The sequence below is a fragment of the Lagopus muta genome, chromosome 13 (genome assembly GCF_023343835.1).
Source record: "Lagopus muta isolate bLagMut1 chromosome 13, bLagMut1 primary, whole genome shotgun sequence".
Lineage (NCBI taxonomy): Eukaryota > Metazoa > Chordata > Aves > Galliformes > Phasianidae > Lagopus > Lagopus muta.
This window is the reverse complement of record NC_064445.1, coordinates 11080937-11104009: the sequence shown is the minus strand read 5'-3', so window position 1 is coordinate 11104009 and position 23073 is coordinate 11080937. Positions and strand designations below refer to the sequence as shown.

Here is a 23073-nt window from a genome sequence, read left to right as displayed (position 1 = left end):
CATCAGAGCTTTTCAGGCATTATCTCTGCTGTTCTGGTGAGAGCCAGGGGTGTATCATTAGCTCTGTTACAGCTCATCCCAGCCCAGAACACTGGTGGTTTGCTCACTGTTCTGCAGCAGATCTGTCACACAGCTGAGAAGGCAGATCTTTTCTGTGATCCATTTACTAGAGGGCTCTTGCTACTTCAGATCAGTTTGCAGACATTGGTGAGTGCAGATAGAGAGAGGTTCTAACATGTACATGGTTGGGGCTTTACCGTATTTTGGTCATCCTGTGGCAGTCTTGGGCTGAAGCCCTAACTTCTCAGAAGTGCTCTAAACTCATGTCTCTAACCACAAGCCTTTAGGAACTCGCTAAATGTGTGTCCAAGGGTGCTGTGTCCAAAAGACTGGTGGAACTGGGCCTCAGGGAACTTGTGGCAACTACAGCAATTAATTAAAAGGGAAAATAAATTGAGTAAGATGATAGTACCCAACAACTTCCTCTGCATTGAATGGTGATAAACACACCTATGTCCCTCATTTAATTAGTCAAAATGAGCAGATCACTGTCTAGTGCTAATTACAGTGCCAGCCCCTAATGCTGCAAGAGTACCATCGCTGTGAGCAACTTTCTCAAATGCAGGGGCTTGCCAGTATGTGGGCAAGGGGTGCCCACTCCCCATTCCTATGGGGTGAGCCTGTCCCTGGAAATCTTTGGTGATGGTCGGCCTGGGGAGAAATTCAGTGGGCTGCATTTCTTCAGGAGGGGCTGCTCTCTGCTGTCCCGTTGCTGCATAAGGCTGGGGAAGGTGACATTTGCTGGAGAATGCAAAGAATGTAGAGAGCTGGCGGGAGGGGAGACCATGCAGTCTGAATAGAGAAACCTGTTTGATTCCCCTGAAGGGCAAAACACACCCAAGTCTCCTCCTCAAAACAAGGCTTGGCTTCCAGGAGCCAACCCTCTCTGCCCGCCCGGCAGGTAAGCACTCTGCCTCGCCCACAGTTGCCTCGCTGCCAGGGAGGATCGGAGGCACCCGCTGCGAACCCTTGGGGGGCAAAGGCACTTGGAGACTGATTGCAGACTGCTCCACATCTGTCTTTAGAGGGAAGGCTGCAGCTGCGAAGCCTCCGCAGGTAGGGATGGGCAGGGAGCCTGGTTCTCTGAACTCTGCAGAGAGTATCTGGGGTGCTTCTGCAATCTGTGTTTCCCCTGCCTGCTCTGTATGAGGAGGGGGACTGTCATCTCCTAACCTGCTGATACAGGGATCTGGCAAGGATGAGGGAAGCTTCTATTGAAGACTTCTCTCAGAGAAGGAGGGAAAGCTAGCGTGTTGGTCCCAAGTGTGGATATAAAATGATACCTAGATACTAAAAAGGTGGGATTAGTATAGATACAAAAGTAAGGCAGAACTGAAGGGTTTGGACAGGAGGTTCTGCTGTTTGCATTTGTCAGGTCGCCAAGTTCCCTCCCTGCCCATCTTTCTAAAATCTGTCCCCTTTGTAATTTGTAAGGTGTAGTGGGGGCATGGCAGCAGGGACAAATCTGTGCACAGACAGGAGGGATCAGCTGTGTAGGACAGGTATAAAATTTGAGCCTGTGACTCCTAACAGCTTCTCAAGAGGCTTAGGGTCAGCTGCCATGTTTGCACCATACCTAACCTTCTTCCCCCAGACCTGCGTGTTTCAGAGAGAGATGCAGGTGGAGACCTTTCTTTCTCTGTTCTTCTGTCTTGTTTTGTTTCTCTATGAGTCAGTTTGAAATCAGCACCCTGGAAAGGAAAGGATGGGAGTGATGAAGCTGTTGCAGCTGGTGAGGGAGGTGAACACCTCTCTCAGTCCTTGATTCTTTCTACCTGGAAGCCTGGTGAACATGTTGACCATTTCTCCATCTCTACCCCTCTGCTCCAGGACAAATCCCAGCCAGGAGCATGAGCTGGCTGCAGCTGGACAGATTGCTCAGAGCAGTGATGTCCTCCTGCATCAAATTGACTAAATTGTGGAGCTTGTACTTGGCCTGATTTGTTCTACTCATCCAGCCAAAGACAAAATACTAAGTTTTATTAAATCCCAACATTATTTAATTTAAAGTTCTGACCACCAAAAAAAAGTGAGTTTCAATTTTCTTTTTTAAAACCTTTTTTTTTTTCAATCGTGGTGAAACTTTGTAGCATCTCTGAAATGTCACAAAGCTTCAATGGGATGTTTTTGTCCAGCTCTGTTTGTGGGTCTGTGATGCAAGTGCCAAGCAAAGTGTCTTTGAAAGAAAGGAACTGTTCCTTCCTTTTTGCTTTCATCTTTAGACATCAAGGCATAAAGTCGATGCCATGTGGGTGCAGTAAACACCATCTACATCCTTCTTCCTTTTCAAATACAGAAATTAGTTGAGCAATTAAGAATTAATACCTTGCAATTAGAGTAATGAAACTTCATACCAAGTGAAAAATTATTCAGTAATTTTGGACAACAGAAGTGAACGGCTGTGATGGGGATGGGCATGCTGTGCTCCTAGCATGGAAGGCCCCAAAATGATTTCTCAAGATGGGCAGGGTTGTTGTAGCTCCACCTAAGTTCACACCATGCTTTCCCAGCTTCAGTAACTCATATGTTTGCCAGCTTCATCTGGTCAGACTGAAATTTTTCTATGTGGGGTATGTGGTTGCAAGTGAATTAAAATAAATGATAATTATGCTTTCGTGGCTTGAGAGCACTTGTCTCAGGCACAGCTGAAATGTGTCTGTCCTTCATGTTGGAGCTCTGTGCAGGCTTCCCCATGACAACTGTTGGTCTTTATTTCTCCTTTCCTCATGCCTGGGGGGGAGGGGATGTTTACTGTCCCCAGGTACAGGTGACCAGGGTCTGAAGGAATTGCAGTTGGTCTGAGACTCTTCACAAAAATTCTTCACATCCAGTGGGCTCAGCTCCTGTGATTCATATTCAGGGTCATGTCAGCCACTCTGAGGAAGGTGGGGACGCAGTTAATGACGGTGGTGTGGTTTAAATTGTTTGAATGGCATCACAGAAGGGTTGCGACAGAGGCATAAAATGTCACCCGCAGTGGAGTAACCATCCTGGAGCACCTCTTCTGTGAAGAACAGCTGAGAGAGCTGGGGTAGTTTGGCCTGGAGAAGAGAAGGCTCTGGGGGAACCTGGTTGCATCCTTTTAAATATCACCTAGGCTTTAGCGTTATGAACCTGTCTGCTCCTAGGCAGTTTGCATGCTTTTTATCTGTGTTTGAAAGCCTTCAGCCACCCTGTTGCTCCTAATGCAGAGCCACTGTCGTGACATGACAGATGCAAATGGAGTCCAAGTTCTGGAGCACACTTCAGGCTGGTGGCCTGGTCCTTCAGAGACAGCTGGCAGCCACCATCACCCAGGCACTCAGGTACCTGTGTGGATGAGGTGGGATGAGGTCCTACACTGCACATTATGAGTTTACAATGTGAATCCAGAAGTGTCACTTATTTCCCTCAAGGGCAGACAGAAGAATGGAAGCTGTCCATCCTTCCCAGACATGGAATATCATTCAAGTGAGAGTTCAAGGGTGAAATAAACAGTAGTTCTAGCAATGCTGTCTCAAGAAATCACAGCTACTGGGCACAAATTGCTAACTTAGTGTAAACTTTCTTTGCTGGATCCAACTTGCTGAGAGGGTTTTAAAGGGTTAACTTTACTCTGGCAGGTTTTATGCTAGATCAGGCACAGTCTGTCCACACTGTCCTAACTTCATAGCAGATCAGGTAACAGCTGACATAAAAGCATAACACTGGCACAAGGTTTGCATTGTGTGCTCTGGCTAATGCAAGAGAAATGCAAGTATGTGCCCACACCTAATCCAGATCACTGGAGGGCAGTCTGAGAGTACACAGACCTGGATTAGCAATCCTGAAAACTGGATACTGCCTTTCTGGGGCAGGGAGCCTCACGGCTGAGTGTAGGATATGTGGAGAAGCATTTTCTCACTGGCTTTCCTTTCTGTAAGTTTCTGTAAGTTCATCTTGATCTGCTGAGTGTTGATCTGAGGTGCCATATTTCATCAAATAACGGGTTGGAGAATAGGCACTGAGACTGTGATTTAGATCTAGATAACAAAATCCTCAGCAAAGTTTAGAAGGTTTAAATAAAGTTCCAGTTCAAGTCTTTTGCAAGCTTTAAATGCCTCCTAGTTTGAGGATAGTGATAGTCAGAAGGTCAGGATGGGCATCAACTATCATTAAACTATGAGACTCTTCTTCATAACTGCCCTCCAGTTTGCAGCTGATTCTGGCATGAGTATACAAGTTTCTATCTGGTGAAATTAGTTTTGTACTTTTTTGCCTATGCAGGAGAATGTGAGAGATTGCTTAGAAGGAATCTGGACAGCATGGACAGTGCTGAAGGAATGACAGGGCTGAAGGAAAATAACACTAGCTTAAACAGTTTCTTGTCTATTAATGGCTTTTATGTTGAAATCCCAAGAGTTTGCCTCCCTGTTGCATGGACTCAGTAAACACCACAGGACTCAGCTATGGGGTCTCTGCCCAGAAGGTACAGCAGGACTTTTCAGCTTGCAGCATCTCGTGACTCAGCTCTTCTGGGGACCAGCACAGCAAAGTGACATTGGTCTCTGGACAGGGTGTCTCTTCAGGGAGCCAGAGGGCTGCAACATGAACTCTGTGGCTGGCCTGGGCTGTGCGGACAGGTCAGGAATGTAAAGGCACCCTGTGGTGCTTTCCAGGAAAGCTGTATTTACAGGATCAAAGCAGCTCTGCTTCCTTTCCCAGGGCAGTCATTTAGCCCTCAAAACTAACTCCAACGTCGGATCCAGCTCATCACCAAGACGGAGGGCAAGGTGGCTATTAGGTGCAAAGGGGCTATTAATGCAAGTGCCCTACAAACTCCTGACAAAAGCAGGCTGAATATTTGTTATTAACATTTTAAATTTGAAGTTGAGCCATCAGAAAGGGGGATGGCTGGTAAGTTTTTTTTTCTGTGTGTTTGCAGGTAATAGGAGCTGCAGTCAGCTGTTAAAGAATAGCAAGTGTTTCATCCTCTGAGGTATAATTACATCTTTTTAAGTGGCTTATGCAGAAAGCAGAATCATTCCCAATTAAGTGAAGGGCTGCTGATTTCTGGCACTTGGAGAATTTATTAGCAAAGAGTGCTGTTCTGGCTGTCCATTTGCAGAGGACTACATGAGTAGGCAAAGGTCTATCACCACCTCCTTTCTGCTGCTGCTGAGGACCAGCTGCAGCCTCTGTGGCTCTGAGGACGGCAGTAGACATAGGGATGGATGAGCACAGGCTGTGATCTGTGAGGATCACTCCTTGCTGGGGGTGAGATTGAAGTTTGTGGTGTGGTGTGGGAGCAGTTTATTAGTTCCTCTGCTGGTATCACTGATGGTGCTTGCTCTCATGGTATGTCACCCAGCCGTGGCAGCCAAACTGAGGTCTGGAGCTTGTTCCACCTGCCAAGCCAAGGATTTTCACCAGGAGCTGCCCTCTGAAACACTGCTGAGAGGAAGAGATCACATCCCACTAGCACCAGTGACATCCCTTGCAACTGCCTTAAAACTCAAAGCACCTTGAAATACCCAAGGCAGGGACCACTCCAACACCTGGATGCCTGCAGAGAGTGAGCTGAGCTGGCTGGCTGCCTGCAGACAGGCACACCCTGAAGATTAAAATCTGAACAAGGTTTCAGGTCCCTTTGCCTTATTAAGTAGCTTGTAATTACTTTCATTCACGTGATGAGGAGCTGCAGAGGCTGTCTTCATGCCCTTCTTGCCTTCAATGACTGAATGTTGTCTGTCCATTCAGCTTCATAGCAAAACTTCTTTTTGTACCCTGGGATTTCTGTATTTTGCTCATGATTTTCAAAACTGTGGTTGTCCAGAGTCCTGGTGGCACTCTGCCTGAGAACATTAGGGTCTTTATAAAAGTCAATGTGGATTTATCTAGCAGTTCCATTTGAAACATGCAGTCTTAGGACATGTGTACTAATAGCATTTTGGTAGAATATTTATTTCTTGTGCTGGAGTGCTCATGTTGGATGCTTTGTCAGCAAGAATTGAAGCATCTGAACACCTGTTTTTATGGGTCAGCTGTTGGTGCGACATCCCAGTTGCAATCATCCAGCACGTAGGCTGAGGGACTTTAGCTGGCTGTATTCTACTAGAAGCTTGAGGCAAAAATGTACTGTAAATCACAGACTTTTTTATTAGGAATAGTCTCTAGATAGCTGTCATGTATTTGTATTGGCCAGGGATGTCTAGTTTCCATTGTCTCTGCCCTGTTCATAGGAGAGGATTGGAGAGAAAAGAGGAGAGAAGGCCTAGAGATCAGTCTGGCTTGTGAAGTTTTCTGTTACTCCTGGAATCAGCCCTTTGCAGTTGGTGGAGAAGGAAACCCAGCTCATCAGTGATGTTCTCCAATTCTCCCAGTCATATCACTCAGATGATCAACCTTGCCTTCTTCAGTGTGCCCAGCATGCAGCTCCACCTGTGCTGCATACCAGTGACTTGCTATCACACAGAGGGGAGAGGCAATTTGGATTTAATTACCTGGAAGGTGATCGGGTTCTGACTCGTAAAGGGCCTGTGAGAACCTGAGGAGAGGAGATTCGTTTAAAATTGGCTCTGTCCAGGAATTGGTGTCACCTCTCCCCTGTGTAGGACCATGGCATTAGTTTTCTCTGTTGCCATGCTCTATGCTAGAAACACACCTCTTCATCCCATAAAGATGCCAGCCTGTTTGCATCTTGGACATGGGCAAGAGGGAAGGACGTGTCTGAGGAACAAGGAGATAACAGATGAAAGCAGTGGCATTGCAGCTAAGCAGCATGTTGGGGATGACCACAGAGTGGAGAACCCTGCAGTGAGCCAAGTAGGCAAGGTGGAATGTTTTGAAGAGCAGAGTTAACTGGTCCATGCTTTCCTCCCTGCTCATCTGGCATCCAGTGCCCTAGGTGTGAGGCTTGGGAGGACAGATGGAAAGAGCCAGATTTCCACACTATCCCAGCCCTGCTCTTGGTGACAAGGATGAAGCTTCAGCTCTTGCTTAAAAGCAGAAGGCAGCAAGGAAGTGCATCACTTGGAGGATTAGAGCAAAGGCCAGCTGTGCTGAATTAGGTATGTCCTTAGGTTCTCATGGAAAGTCAAACCCTGAATTCAAAGCTCAAACTGTGAGTAGAGCACTTAGGGAATTTTAACAGGAGAAAGTTTCTCCTCATGGGCTATCAGGTTGTTTTTCTGGCTGAGATCAGGATAAAGGAGATGTTTGGAGTACTTTCAGGAGGCTGTAGCTGGCAGCTGCTTTGCCTAGAGAACTTGGACTGGCAGTGATAAACCTGATACAGCTCTGTAGTTAGACTTGCACTGCTCCTTTTTTCCCCCCCCTCAAAATTAGCCATGCTGAACCCTTTCAAGTATGCATGCAAACTTTGCCAAGTTTTTGTTCTTAAGGAAAAATGTTAAAATCTAAAACAAAAGGCAATCTTAAGTCTTCTCCAATGAAACTCTGTCACCTTGTTCTGAAACATGGCAGTTTTTCCCTCATTTCTACTTTTGTTCAAAATACATATAGCAATATGGCATGAAACTAAACCCTCTGGCTGATCTGTCATAATTTAGTCTGATTTTTTCTGCTTGCTCAAAGCTGTGTTCTTGTATCCAACCACAGTAACCTTTTTCTGTGTTGGAAATGACCTGCGAATAAAAAACCTCCATCTTTTGCAGTTTGTTAGTGATGCCTGAGAAGTGAGTAAACCCATAACCTGCTAGTTTCCCATTCCCTCCAATGTGTCACTTTGCATTTTAAAAAAGCAGCTAACAGAGAGGAAAGGAGATGAATTGCCCCCCCTCCCTTCATGCCAGCAGCAGGGCATGATTGAAGCCCCCTAAAAGATAGCTTTGTGCAGAACATGGACCTGCTCCAGGAACAGATTTCGGGGTAGGCGTTTCCTTCCCTGGCAGAGCCACTGACTCTGCTTGCTGACGCTGGCCATGTCAGCGTCTCTCAACAAAGAGGCAGGTGTTTTCTCCAGGCTGTGGGCAGTGCTGAGCACCGTGCATGGCCTCTTCTTTTATCCTCTTTATTAAATAGACTCAGATGACACCTGGGGACTTGATTTTTGCTCCTGCTAAGGCAGCCAGGAATTAACCCCTCCTATAACAACCATGCACTCTCTGAATGACTGAGGCCTTTTCCATTCTTTAGAGAATGGACTTCTGATTATTTTTTGGTTGCTTTCTACTCTGCTGATTGCAATTGCTGTGGATGCACTGTCATCACCCGAGGATAAGGCAATCTAGCTGTAGCCTTTGTAGGCTTATTTTCAGTATAGTCTTTTCTTGAGCCCTGGATCCTGACGTTTTTGGGGATCAGAATGTGAAAACTACTATAGGCATCTACCCTAGGAAACCAAATCACTTTGATGCAGTTACTGCCCATTAAGCTAGCTGAGCATGTTGAAACTGTTTCTTCAACAATTCTCTAAGTGGCTTGATCCAGACCATGAGGGGTCTTTCACAATTGTGTGCATTTGATCACCACATTTAGGGGTTGTTCCTGAAGGCAGTAATAGTGGAAGGTGTTGTAAAGTGGAGTGTAATTGTCAGGTGTTTACCAATCCATTTTTTTCCCAATATATTTAATTTTGGATGGAAAAAGAAACAACAGAAAACACTACAAATATTATTCTTAACACTTGCTGAATGAACACAAGTCCCACTGTTTTGTACCGTTGGAAACATCCAGTTAGAACTGAGTGTCCAGAAATATCAGCGTGCAGACTGCTGAATCCTGAAGACAAAATTAGATGTAGAAATAGACAAAGTATAATGTATAACTACAATTAAGCCACAAAAACGATTCAGCATGTATCTTCTTGGTCTAAATGTCTGTGTGCTGCACATACTGCAGTGTTTGTATCCCACAGACATTGCTATGAACTGTACTGAAGGTAGGTGGTATTTGAATTTGCACCCAGGTGCACTCTGCATGGATAGTATACACTGCTCTGTGAGTCATAGGCCTTTCAAGATGGATCAAATCTAAATTATTCTAGCTCAGAAACCTGTAAGAAGGTATGGAAGAACTGAGTTCTGGCCCTTGTGCTACCTAGAATTTTTTCCTAGACTGTATTTAACAGGTAGGTCACGGAATGCACATATCTATGCTTAAGCATTGCCCAGTTGTCCCTGCTGAGGAAGGAGTCACTCCAGTGGGCAGGTCTAGGCACAGCGTCCAGTCTGTTGTGTTTTCTTATTTCTTGTTTGATGTCTCTCTAGCAGGTGAAGCTCTCCATGTTTTTCTCAGATCTCAGGCCAAAGGATTGGCAGTCTGAGAGCCTGCTGTAGGGACACTGTCACAGTGCTGAGGAGTCAGGCCGTGGAGCTCCTGGACTTGCTGCATGGCTGGGACTCACCCCTAAGGATTGTGGTTTCCATGGCTGTGATGTAAGCAGACCTTGATACCAGGCAGGTGATGTACCCTTGCTGAAGGGTTTCTCACAGAGTTCTGCAAGTAGGAGCATTTATATCCCCTTTTTTATTTTAAGGTAAAAAGTCCGGTGAAATTGGCACGTATTTACCAATATATTTTTTCTCTACAAACATTTACTCTTCTGCAGCTGCTTTTTGAGAAGCATCGTCTCTCAGAGCTTTGTAATTCACTCATTTATTTTAAGTATCCCAGGGCATTTTGCAAACTTTGAGCCTTTGGCAGCTCTCTAAGTTTGTCTGGGGGAAGCACATTTAAGGGATTCATCTCTCAAAGTGCAGTTATCTCAAGGCAGTGCTTAATGGAGCCTGCAGTAACTGTTTAGATCAGGAATTTAAGAATTACTGCTCATTTACATAGCAATGCCACCCAAGGGTGCCAATTAGGGTTGAGGGCCTATTGCACTGATGCTGTGTAGACATTTAATAGGAGACTGTGAAGTGCTCCCACTGCGCTTCTACAGGAAAAAGTTCCATATAAATATTTTGAAAGGAAAATGTTTTTTTTTCTGAAGTGATATTTTTAATTTAAATTTTATATTTGTAGTGAATGTTTAATTGGAAGAATCTATTCCTGAACTGCTCCAGTGGCTACAGCAGAGTGACTTGTTGACTTTTGAGAGTCCTTTCAGAACAGTCCCACAGCAGAAGATTTTTTTATTAGGTAATGAATAAACAGAAGACAAAAAGGTGTATCCAGCCTTACAGAATTACTTTTTGATTAGAAGGTGAAGGGGAAGTGATGGATCCAGTCTGAGTCAGAGAGAGAATTGTGGGGCAGCAAAAGGTTGGTGGCTGTGTGGGAACAGGAATAGGAAAGGTCGCAGATTTTTCAGCTGTACCTGCTTGTCTTTAATCCAATGTCTCAAAATCTGTGATCTGCTTATAGGTGAATGGAAGTTGTCAGAGAACACCTTCCCATGTCATGAAAAGAAGCTGCTGTCATGCTTCTCTCCAGTGCTACATGTGTTTCTGTGAGGGCTATGGTTCCAGAAGCTCCTGTGCATGCAGTGTGGTTTCTGTTAGCAATAGGATGCTATAGACATGAGGACTTGAATGCCCAACATTTAGAGTTCCGTGGCCATGTTTCCAATTATAAAGCATAATTTTTTGCCACTGATAGTCATCTGAACTGTCTTTTATCTCTTTTATTTCCCATTTATCCCTTTTTTCCCATTTAATTCCCCCAAGGGCCAGGTGTTGCACAAATGTTTGAGTTGTGATGGTAAGAGGTGGGCAAGCAGCAGCACAACTCTGGCATCTTGCACAGAGGAAAGGAAAAGCTGTCCTGAAAAGGTAGCTGCAGTGATCAATATCTGGAAGTTAAGTTCATAGCCGGGTCCACAGATATCCCTCAGCATCTGCCAGGAGACAGAGCTTTTTGTTTGCTTTGGCTGACGGGCCATTCTCTTAGCTCCAAAATGACCCTCAGTCAGGTGGAACAGTGCTTTTGGATCTTAAAACCTCCAGAAATATTACGTACTCTAACACAGCCTTGGATTTGGACAATGGGAGAAAAAGGATCTGTCTTGTCTCACATCCAGAGACGCGTAGAGCATCGTCGCTTCCTCTCCCCTCACCTGCTGACTTCAGATCTTTAAGCTTCATTCAGGGCAGGTAATGTTCCTCTTCTCCAGGTGGGAAGGGGAGCTGTTGGGATCAGTTGCAATCTATCCTAGAACTAGGCAAATGGATTTGTTTCCATAGCAATAGAAGAAATTATTGTAGCCTGTGGCAGTAGCTGATGATTGATTCCCAAATAAGATATGCCAACAAAAACATGTTTTGGGGTTTTTTTTTGTTTTTTTTTTTTGTTTTTTTTTTTCCCTCCTTTATTACTTAACTACTATCTGTGGTGGAATTTCCAATACCTTACAAGCATACTTACGAAAAACTGCATCCCCTAGTGCATTTTGATAAGGAAGATTTTGGAATTGCTCTATGTTGGCTTGCCACTACCTTTCAAGAGTATAATGGCAGGCAAATGTGATGAAACATCCTCCAAATCTTGAGTGGAGGTCTTTGAGATTTTCTGCACTGCAGACTTGGAAAAAAATGCTTTGAAACATGCTTTGAGGTCCTGCAATACATGTGTTAAAGCTTAAATGAAGATTTTGCTAGAAAGGGGAAACTGTTTCAATTTCTAAGCAGTCCCTGGAGCAGTGAGAAGCACTTCTTTCCCAGGAGTGTTGTGTCAGCTCTCTGGAGTCAGATGCCCATTTGCTAATCCTCTCTGGCCCCATGAATCCCACTCTCCTTTCTGAACAGCCGTGTGGTTTGAACAGATGCACTGGATTGTGGTCCCACAGCAGCCTTGTGCAGCTGCAGAAGCTGCATCTCCCATTTCTTGTTCTAACCACCAGCCACTGGAGTATTAAAGCATGGAGAAACAATACTGGCTTGCTTTGGGAAATAATATTCCTGATTCTACTTCGCTGATTTGCCTTTTTTATTTTTTGGTTTGGGTTGTTGGACCCCATCTAGCTCTCTTGTTCCCGTTTCTTCAGCACAGCTTCTGTCTTAGCATCTGTAGGCATTAGTTTGTCTGCCAGGTGCCAGCGGGCATTAAAACAAGAAAATGAGCTTTCCTTTCTCATGTAGGAAATGTTGAGTTATTCTAACTGCAGGAGCCACGATATAACCTTTGCTGATTTGTCTTTCAGCGCTCTCATTGCTGCGTGTAAGGTCTGCGCCGATCGTCATAAGGTTTACAGAGCTCACTGTCACACCTCCAGCAGGAGCTGACTGCAGGTGGTGAAGAATGGGAGCAAGAAATAGAGAACTTGAACTGCTCTGCTCTTGCTGCATTCTTTCAGCTTCTAGTGATGTTATTTAGTCTGTATTGCTTTGATCCCTGGGTGAAAGGTAAAAAATAGCCACTTTGTGAATGAAAAAGACAAAACTATATTAAAGGATGCGGAAAACTGTCTCCTCCAGCTCTCACAGAAGGACCTTTTCACCACTCTGTGCCTGTCACAGAAGCTTTGCTCCAAGATTGACTCTGGTCTCCTTTGTTAGGGCATTTGTGAAGAATCCTCACTGTGGAGCAGTCAGGCTCTAACTCCAAACCTTTCTGCCCATTAACCAGCACAGAGCCTCCCGATGGCTCACAGCACTGGGATGGCTGAGCTGCTGCTGCCATTACATGAATCATAGGTGGAAAAAGCAGGCTGGCAGAAAACACTGCCAGTCCCCCAAAGCCAAGCCAGGTGAGCACCAGCGACGTGTTCCAACATCTGTTTGTCAAGCCAGAAATATCAGTGGAGTTATGTCAGCATTTACTGTGATCCTTCCCAAGGTGATGTGAGCCAGGAAGAGGGAACGCAGCGCCAGAGGAAAAGGCTTGGCCAATCTTGGCCAACATGTAGTTTCTGGCACGTGTATTTATATGCATGCTGAGTGCCACTTTTTGTGGCTTCCCTTTGGTTTTGGGTGTATTTGTTAAGCTAGGGGATTTGTGTGAGTAAGAAATGAAGCTGCTGTTCAAGCAATAAACTGAGATGATGTTTCTAGCAGAGCTTTGTTGCTTGTCCAGGAGCAGGGCTCAGCGTCCCCATGAGCTCCATCCCTCACTGTGCATCTTCCTGGGAATCTTCCCTGTGTGTTCCTAAACCTCTGCTTATTCTTCTAAAAGATCTGTACTGGGTGGCTAATTCCCTCTGAGTTGTGCTGCTAGACAGGAACCAGCTTCCAAATGCCTCATTCTGTTGCAACACGTAGCACATGCCTACTTCTGCCACTTATTTGCCCTGGATTTGGACTGTCTCAAGCTCTTGGGGCTGTTCTTTTCCACTGTTTCTCATCCTTTACTTCCTTCAACTTGATCTTGTCCTGAAATAAGAAATTTAGTAAGTAGAAGAGGGCACCAAATGCATAGGAGCACCTCTGAATTGCAGTTAGCAAGGTAGCTGTGGTTGAAATCCATCTTTCTCGGATTTGGTAGGTAGTGAAGCCATGTAACTTCTCTAGGTGCAGGACCAGGATGCTGTGAGTTTTTTAACCTAGGGTTGCAAGGTAACACGTCCTTTGGCTGCGCTCCTACAGACTGCAGTCAGGCCTCTTGCCTTTGGTGGAAAGATACCTGAGTATTTAGAGGCTCTTCATGAAAACAACAGTGTTGTCCTAGATAATATTTTTTCTCTAAATAGCAGGGACAATTAAATTTTGCGTGGGAAGGGGGATCTGGGAAGGATAAGAAAAGAGGTGGGCCGTCAGCTCCTGGTGGAAGCTGAATTAATGTTTGGGAGTGTTTGCAAAAGGGAGAGGGAGCCTAGGGGTAATAGAGGGCTTGTTTTCCATCTGAGAGCAAACTGGATAAAGGGTGGATATGCAGGGAGCCGAGGCAGATCTCAGCTGAGACAAGAGGATGGAGGAGGCACTGACAAGAAGCAACGCTATGAGATCAGCGCTCGGCATTCCTGATGGGCGTGTGGCTTTGCAGCAGTACTGCAGAGACAAGCCCACCAGCAGATAATAACAACCTAATTTTAGATTCACAGGCTCCCAAATAGGGTTGGGCATTTCTCTTAATGAATAGTATAGTCACTTAAGAATCCAGGTTCAGCAGATAGTTTTGGCAAGGAACAAATGGGGGAAAGGAGGAACTTTAAAGGGTAAAGAAAGGAGGCATTTCTGATTTTATTGTGCTTATGTATTTAATTATTTGAAAGCAGTCAGGTGCTGAACTAACCTGGGTTCTTCTCAAACCCTGTGGATCCATTTGGGGGCTGTGTTTTTGGGTTTTTTTGTTTGTTTTGGTTTTTGTTTGTTTTTGTTTTGGTTTTGCTTTCTTTCATTTGCTTGTTTGTTTGCAAATGTTAAAAAGCTTCTCCAAGGTTGTACATCCAGGAGTTTCTCCTTGCTGCTTTGCTGTGGGCACTTCAAGGAGGAACTCAATTGCCAATGGAAGCAAGAACTAACTTTCCCTTTTAAGACAGAGGGTAAGACATTCTCCCTGCTATATTTTATGGGGAATGATGGAACATGTCTGCCAACTGAAAAAGCCCTTTTATTGTACTCCTGCTTAGTGAAAATGCCATGATTCACCCAAGCATCCTCAGCTTCTCTTACTTAAACAGATTCCAGAAGAGCTGTTCTGCCTTAATCTCCTTAGGTCACCTTTGCTAAGGTCTCCTCTCTTTTCCTCCCAGACCAGGAAGGATGCATTTATCATTAGCAGTCTTTCCACTCACTGGTATGAAGTACACATCCACTGGATTTTTTTCTCCATCCTTGATGCTGAAGGTGCATGGCACTAGGAGAAATTGCAACTCTGATATGTGTGTCGTGATCTTTCCGTACTCCAGGCTCTGTGGCTGTGACACTGCTGTGATGCTCCCTCTTCTGCATGACTCTGAAACTGTTTATATGAGAACTACTAATCTGCTGTTCTCCTTTTTCATTTCTTCCAGAGGCCTGTTGTCTTCAAACAGTAGAGGGGGAAGGCACTTCTGAGAACCATGATGTCCCTGGGTGTCAGCAAAGGTAATTCCTTTCCATCTCAATCTGTTGGGAATCTGTCCTCTGCTATATTAGTAATACATTCCTAATATCTTATCAAGCATGAAAAATACTCACAGAAGCTGTTTTCACTTAGGATCATGCTCAGGCCACAGAAATCTGCAGCAGATCTTGAGATTTACTTTTTAAGTGACAGATAGTTACTGGACTTTTAGATATCAGTAGAGAGGATGACACTTCCAAATCCACAGATAACCTGGAACAGAATAGAAGAGTGGAAGGGCCTTGTTTATTTCCATGATACAGTGGATTTTGAAATTGCAGTACTAAGAAAAGCAGTCCTTCCTTTTCCAGGTGTTCAGCGTGAAGAGTGTTACTGCTGGTCCCCACACTGTTGGGTATGGCTCTGTTTATCAGTGTCTTTGCTCCTGCTAATTCCACATGAGAAATTCCATATTTATATATATAACTGTTATATAACAGTTATATTACTGTTGGTATAACTGGTTTTCCTTAGTAGAATTCTGACATGAATGCTTCTCCAAAAAAAATCCACCACTGCATCTCTATGGCATAACAGTTTTGAAGCACGTGATCATGTACCAATGATTAAACAATTTACTGCATGTCAACTGACCAGTGATAACCATTTCTGTGCAGCCTTTTAGCCTACTGTGAGCACAGGATCCTGAGACCTACCTGACCCTTCTTTGCTGGTAGCTAAACTAAATTATTTCATATTTGTCTAAGGCTAAGAGTGTAGACAAGCAGTGTCCTTGTCTTGGCTGATATGAATTTAGTTGTAAAGCTGCAACAACTGTCTCTAAATACCTGAGATGCGTTGGTCCAAGCTCTATGAGGAGAGCAGGCCTGATGTTTTCAACACTTAGCAGTCATTTCCAAAATGGCAAAGGATGAAAGATAATCAGAAATACACAGAAAAGGAATTTTCTTATCTGGTATCTATAATTTCCCTATGGAAAAACTGCTTTTCCTCAGAAGAAAGTGCTGGATGGGGAATTTCCCAGTTAAAATGCATTCCTTGTTGTTGTCATTACTGTTGTGTTTGTTTGTTGTTGTTGTTTTGGTTGTGCTTTTTTTTGTTTTGTTTTTTAATTTAATAAGAGGCATCCCTGCCATTCTCTGACAGGACACCAGAGAAAGCTGGATTTATGTGTTTTACGGCTTGTCCCCCAGCCATTGGCTCAGTTTCATGCTCCAGACTTATCATTCTCTCCCATAAACCAAAAAAAGCTCTTTGCTAGAGCTGATCTGATGGGAAATGCCAGAGGAAATGCACTGCCTTGTAAATATGTGATTAGACCACCCACTGAATGTCTTTGGTTTCCCTGGAAGAAAATAACTCATTAATGTTAAACAGTCCCCAGAAAGAAGGAGAAAAAAGCCGTAAGAGTCTCTTTAGAAGAGGTGACACATCAGTGGAGCTGGGGTAAATTGATCTGAATTTTGGATGACAGCTTGTTTTTATCTTTCATAGGAAGTAGCAAAAGACTCATAAAGTGTTTGCATCTCTGATAGGGGACCCATGCTCTCTGCTAAGGTTTGCCAGCAGCTCACCTGCTGACACTGAAGTTTTGCTCCTTCTCAACAGCCCTTCTCCTCTCTCCTTCCTTTCCCTCTGCCTCTCCTAGATCGTGTGATTACACCTACAGATGAAGACCGCAGGAGGATCATTAAGCAGATGAAGGTTCGCACCACCCTGAAGGGAGATAAGAGCTGGATTCACCACCAGAATTCAGACTCTGAGGATGAAAAGAAGAGCAGCCCGCTGTAAGTGCTGTCACTAAGGAATGCTTTCCTTCTCCCTTTCCTTCATCAGCATCCCTTGAGAGCTCTAGCTTGTACGAGAAATGCACATTGAACTGGCTTGTTGTGGGGTTCCTGTGATACCAGGAAATGGCACTGCCCAAGGAAGCAGTGCTCCTGTTTCATTTTGGCAGAGACTGGAGGAGAAACACTGAGAAATGGGATTTGCTGGGAGCTGTGAATCCAACAGCACATGCAGATTTGAGGTCTCAGGAGAACTCAAAGTTTCTGTGGCCAGATTTTGTTTCACCATCTCTGAAGTGATGAGCAAAAAGACAGACCTTGACAGGAGGGGGTTTTAAAGTGATGTAAAACAGTCAGGTCTGCATCTCCCCCTGCAGCTAATGGGACATGCATCCATCTTTGCACCAGGGATGGCAACAATCTGCACCAAGATCTCTTCAGTTAGAAGTAAAATCAAGCTCCATACAGCTTTCTCTTGGCAGCTCTCTCAGAAAGAACCATTGCCACATTTGATGAGGTAGTTCAGCAAGAACAGGAGTTCACTGTGTGGTCGTTTCTTCTGTACTCAGGTCTGGGCGAACTGGTGGGGGATCCACAACCTCAGCACCTACTGCTCTTCAGACTGAGAGGTAATTTGGGGGACCCATCCCATTGCTTCCTTTTTATCTCATTGCATCAGTGCATGTTTTCACCTGTTCTTCTTACTCTAACCCCCTCACTTCTACGATTGTGTTGAAAAAATATAGTTCTTGAGAAGAGCCTACATTGTTCATTGTACATTGGTTGATGTCTCACCAACCATCACCTTGTACAGTGCATAGCTTAGGTCCTGCAAAGTCTAGATGGAGAGATGTGGGATTGGATGGATCAATAACTTCACTGCAAAGGACTGGATACTTTCAAGGCCATGATCCCAAAGCTTAATGGTGCACATCTACTCCTGTTCTGGATCAACATCTGTATGCTATGAGCCTGAAGGTTCCACAGAGCAAGAGAAGCTCTGTAATGAAACTGAATTTGCTTCAGGTATAGATCATGAGGATTTTAAGGAACGCAGGAGCTTATAGCAGTGCCCTTTTGCTGTGCCAGAAGCTTTCAATTAAAGTTCAGTGCACAGGGAGCCACTAGGCAATGGGGCTGAGATGGGCTACAGACTGCTGGTGCCCGCTCTGAGGACACTGCAGAAAGAGGAGCTTGGGGCTATGCTTAGCATTCATCATCCTTTAGGTGCCCATCCAGAGAGCTCCAGAGCTAAGTTAAGCCTGCAGTGAGTTTGCATTTCTGTGTCTGAAGGCAATGGGATAAATTTGAGCTTGGCAGTCACTTTAAGCATGTGGTGATGTGCAGTGTAAGCTTGCCTTCCTGCTAAGCTCTGACCTTATTGCTGAACCTGCTTGGAGCGGGTTAGACCAGAGACCTGCTGAGCTACCTTACAGCTGTATTATCCTGAGGGCATGTGGACAGGCAGGAAAAGAAGGGGGGTTGCATTTGGGCAGGGATGGAAGGAGCCTATTAATGCCCTATTTGATAGAACTAGGTCCTTGAGGCTCATCTTGGTCCCCACCTTGATCGCAGGTAGACTTTTTCAAGTCAGCTTGAATCAAGTTTTAGAAACACTTCTTTCTGTCCTGATGAAAGGGCCAAATCACTGCCTGTTGGTGGCCCTTTACTTTAGCTCCCCTGGAAGTATGCTCCACCCAGCTTCTGAGGACAGGCAGACAGAGAAGTTAGTGTGAAGCTGATGTCTTTCCTGTGATAAAGCAGCTAGAATCTGTACTTTGTTTTTCTCCATCTGTGACATCAATTTGAGGACTTCATTTTGAGCCAGAAAACTGTCAGCATGAATAACTTTAATTGGCTAATTCTGAAATGTCATCCTTTAGCTCTCTTTCTTAGATCTTGCTCTGAAGGTTATTTATTTTTTTTAAAGAATCCTTCCAGGGTCAGTTTGGTGTAGTAACAAAGTTATCACCCAAGGTCCATTTGGCTAGATTTTGGCTTGACAGCAATGAGGGCATTTCTCTTTTATACTGGTGCTGCTTTTCCAGATGTTTTTTAATTCACTGATGTCTGTTCTTTGCACAGATCTCCTGCCTCCAAGCCTCAATCCGGTTACCTCATCAGGTTGGTATACAGAGCGGCAAGAAGCACTTGGGTGGAGGAAGAGGAGAACTATATCAGGAGCAGCAAACATGAAAAATACTAGGATCTCTTGGTTTCTTCTGCCAGTTAGGAACACTGTAATGCTCAGATGAGTGTTCTGTGATAAAGAGATAGTCTTGGATGTTTTGTTAACAGATAATTTGATGGTGATGTTAACAGAAAATCAGATCTCTTCTGTATGGGATAAGGATCACACATGGGAAGATGATCATGCTGCAAAAATTTTCTGTAATCTTTATCAGGATCAGAACATCACTACTGATGGGACTTGTGCACTTCAGCTTCCTCTGACGTGTAGCTTGTTGTATGCAGAGACCCTAATGCCCCAACCTAACCCTATCCTAACCAGGTTGGCAAGTCCTGTGGTGCACACACACTCAAGTTGTGTGAAAGCTGATGTTACTGTGTTGTGTAAGGCCATAGAATAGGAAGATGGAACTTTTCTCAGGATTACTCTCCCAGGAAAGCATCTTACAATTTTTGGTATCATGAGCCGACAGAACATATAGATGCTATTAGGCCTAAGAATGGCTGCATGTCTCCTAATCTTAGCTCCAAACTCTGCCCTGAAAAACAATTTTAGCGTGTCTCTTTTCTCACCAGGGGAGTGTTCACAAAAACCATTGATAAGACTCCTTCCGTGCCAAATTCTCCATCTTCTAAGGCGGCACAGAAAAAGTATGTATATCTTCCAATTGTTAATGAAAATGAACTTCTAAATACTGTATATATTTTGAGTGATCCTTTTACTTTGGCTGATACTTGTGGGCTTCCGGTGAGCTTCTTTAAATCTATATATAATGCTGAAAGACAGGGCTTTTGATTTAGCAGCTCTACTCAGAACATGGAAAAAAGACATCAAACTCTGTATTTTCCTCACCAAAGCATAGAATAGCAGTTGACTGTGAAACTACTCATAGATTTGGTTTTAATTTGGCAAATAGGTTTTGGGTGGGGTATAAATCACAAGGAGGCCTTTCAAGGCTGTGACATTCATTTTGATGTTTTTAAGGTTTGGTTGTTTTTTTTTTGAACCTGTTTCTTGAGAGGCTCTTATGTTTAAGTGTAGAAGGATCTAAGCATGATCTAATCTGGACAGATGTTTGTTGCATGTCAGATGAAACTTTTTTAATTTCCCTTTTCCCCCATTTTGTTTCAGCTGGGGAGAAGAATGATGCTGCAAAGTGTCTTTCCTCCTTCTCCCTTGCTAATCCTGGGATAGAGTAGCATCATCTCACAGAAGAGTGTACCCTTACTGGCTTTGATGACTCACTGGCCCTGGAAAATCAAAATAGACTTCAAATCCTAATCCAAGACCATGGAAAGAATTCTGCCCCTAAATTCAGAGGGTGGATACTTAGGATCACTCTGTTTTTCTTCATCTTGTGGTGCATGGGGAGAGGGTGAAAGAGGATGAGAGCTCAGGAGAGTCATGTTAACCATTGTGATTTGTGCCGTCTGCAGCACTGCCGTGAAGGGACCCAGTTCATGCCATTCTTCTGGCTACAGGATGACTACTGAGGATTACAAGAAATTGTGAGTGTGCAAAGAGGAGCAGTGCCTTTGTGCCCATGTACAGGTTCAGCAGCAAAGCCACCCACACATAGGTGCTCAGTCAGGCATGGCTTCATCATCTGTGTGCTGTGTAGAGAGCTATCACTGGAAGCTCAAGCATTTTCCAGTGTTACCTCCAGGCCTGTGTGGGCTGTAAGGTGTTCCTTGACCTGGTAATGGCCTCTGCATGGAGCAAATTTTACCACTTGGTAGTAATTAAGGCAGAAAGTGAAGGATGCAACCTTGGGACTAGGTTTGCAGCATTGCTGGCTTTTATGAAACCAGAGGAAAGGAGGAGGCTCATGGCAGAACAGCACTCATGACATTTCATTCATAACATTTAACATCAGGGACTGTGGCTGTACCCTGAAAGGCAGCTGAGCATTTATCAACCTGTAGTCTTAAAACCCTCTAGTCTTAAAACCCCTCCACTAATAAAACAAAATACTATGAGCACGTGTTCCTAATCCAGCTGAAAAATACAAGTGTCCTCCCACTCATATGCAACATTTCCAGGGCCTGAACCTGTTTCCACATACCCTGCCCTTAGAGCACTGTTGTTTTGTTTCGTTTTGTTATGTTTTTTCTTGTGTTGCAACATTCTACACTGGCAGTCTCCTTACTCTGGCTCTCCTCTTCCTTTCCTATTTCAGAGCTCCCTATAATGTCAAACCAAAATCAGTGGACTTGGGTGAGGAGGATGTGCCTTTTAGTCCAGATGAACATAAAAAGAGGTATGCCTTCCAGGTAACCACCTCTTTCTTGCAAGGGGCAGAGACAAGTGAACTTACTTCAGATTAACTGTTCTTTAATGGGAGGGTCAGTTCAATGATGATTATAGCTAAGCCATTAGGGCTGATTGCAATAAAATAATAAGCAGATATTTCTACAGAGAGCACATCAATGCCCACAGGCGACTGCACTCTCAACAAAATATAATTAAAAGCTTGACATGATTCAACCTGACAGCATACCCCAATTAATTTGGTAGCTGGAAATGGGTTGTGGAATCCATCAGCTCCATGGTGCCTATGTGAAACGATAGGGATGCACAAATAGCCTGGAAGTAAAGGGAGGAGTCCTGCTCCTGCTGCTTACATGTGTGTCTTTGAGACCGGGCCACCTGGGGACTCGTATCTAAGTCCAGATCTGAAGGAGAGTCTTGTTCTCACACCAGGAGTAGGGTATGTTTTGTTCCTGTGGCAGATCTGTATTTGTTTTGTTTTGTTTCTCAAAATGCTTTTTCTCAGATAAAGACTTTTACAGTGAAACTTGGTAATGTGACCAGTGGTGATAAACCAATTAAAATCCTTTCATTTTGGACTTTCCCCTTTGATACATTTGGTGGAACTGGTGTTTTCATTAACATGTGCAGTCTACATAGCCTATCAGCCACAAAGCTGGTATCCCATTTTTGTCCTTCAGCATGCAACATCAAAACAGACCAGATCTTGAGAAGGAGAAGGATTTTTTTTTGCCTGATGTTACATCCATGAGAAAGTGCTATGGCCCAATGTGAAGAGAAACATTGATGCCAGAGAAAAAGTTTAGATACTGTTTCTTCTCTTCGCCCTGGCTGGGTTTTAGGAGATTTTCAGGGCCATGGGAGTTGTGCCAGGTGTGGGACAAGCCTCCACTGTGCTGTTTGTCTATTGCCTCTTAAGGCTGCAGCCAGCAGCCCCTAAAAGCATGAGCAGAATGTGACTTTTCCTTCGCTTCCAGGACAGAGGCAGCCAACAGTGTCCTGAGGCGCACTGCCAGCAGGGAACGTGCTTATGTCCTCTCAGCAGCCAAGAAAAGCAGTGGGTGAGTTCTCCTCATGGAAATATGGGACAAGAGGCAGGGAAGAGGCTACTGGCAATGGTCTGATAAGGGTGGCAGTCTGATCTAAAGACTCACCGAAGATGTTGGTGATCTTCCAAATAAGCGGAGAAAACTTTGTTGCTCTCTTTCTAGAAATTGCAATGTTATTTGAAACTTTCTGCAGAACTGGGGAAATCTTCTAGGAATCTTGAGAAGGCTCCCCTACTGATAAGAATAAAACTTCAGCAGGAGAAAAACTGTGATAGTCTCTACACATTTAAGACCCAGATTGTCAGTCACTTTCTAATACTGGTCTCTCTAGTTTCACTGCAGGAAGTACTTGCATGGTAGGGGGAGATTAGAGCAAATACAGCCCATGAGTAGAAACTGCATCCAAATTGGATCACCTTTTTGGTAGTTTGCCTTACTAATGTGTGTGTATGTAACAATAGCATGAATATGTCTGGGAGCTGCTGTTCAAGGCTCTGTTATCCTTCTCTTTCCTGGGAGGAAATAAACAGATTTCCAAGGCCTCCGATCTCTGAGAAACTGTGCTAGTGACTTTTTTTTGCAGCTTGCTTTCACTGTAAATCCTCATCCTCCTGACCTAACTCAGTGTGATGGAACGAGGCACCAGGAGGTTGGTAGTGTGGGAGGAAGCAGGGAGGGGATGTGCCAGATGCATGTGACTGCGCTGAGAATGGGAGGAGTGCCTGGATAGGATTTATAAGGACACTGAGGGAGTTTGAACTGCCTGCTATTTTTTATGGTGCATCAAGTATTGTGTGGTGTGGAGGGAGACAGGCCTACATGGAGGGAGAAAAGCAGAATCAAGAAGGCGTAA

The 23073-nt window shown here is 44.4% G+C and overlaps 1 protein-coding gene across 5 annotated transcripts in view; it reads left to right on the top strand.

Annotated features, from left to right (window-relative positions):
• The first annotated feature begins 907 nt into the window (after positions 1 to 907).
• The window catches only part of LOC125699782 (zinc finger protein 185-like), a 46077-nt gene continuing 23911 nt past the window's right edge, over positions 908 to 23073 (top strand). For all 5 annotated transcript variants that reach the window (XM_048959666.1, XM_048959667.1, XM_048959665.1 and 2 more), the window contains exons 1-9: positions 908 to 1116; positions 14870 to 14942; positions 16571 to 16709; positions 17279 to 17338; positions 18795 to 18833; positions 19476 to 19550; positions 20337 to 20408; positions 21080 to 21160; positions 22149 to 22232. In XM_048959666.1, coding sequence (XP_048815623.1) covers positions 14918 to 14942; positions 16571 to 16709; positions 17279 to 17338; positions 18795 to 18833; positions 19476 to 19550; positions 20337 to 20408; positions 21080 to 21160; positions 22149 to 22232 — 575 coding nt within the window. In that variant the 5' untranslated portion in view covers positions 908 to 1116; positions 14870 to 14917. The remainder of the gene's footprint in view (positions 1117 to 14869; positions 14943 to 16570; positions 16710 to 17278; positions 17339 to 18794; positions 18834 to 19475; positions 19551 to 20336; positions 20409 to 21079; positions 21161 to 22148; positions 22233 to 23073) is intronic.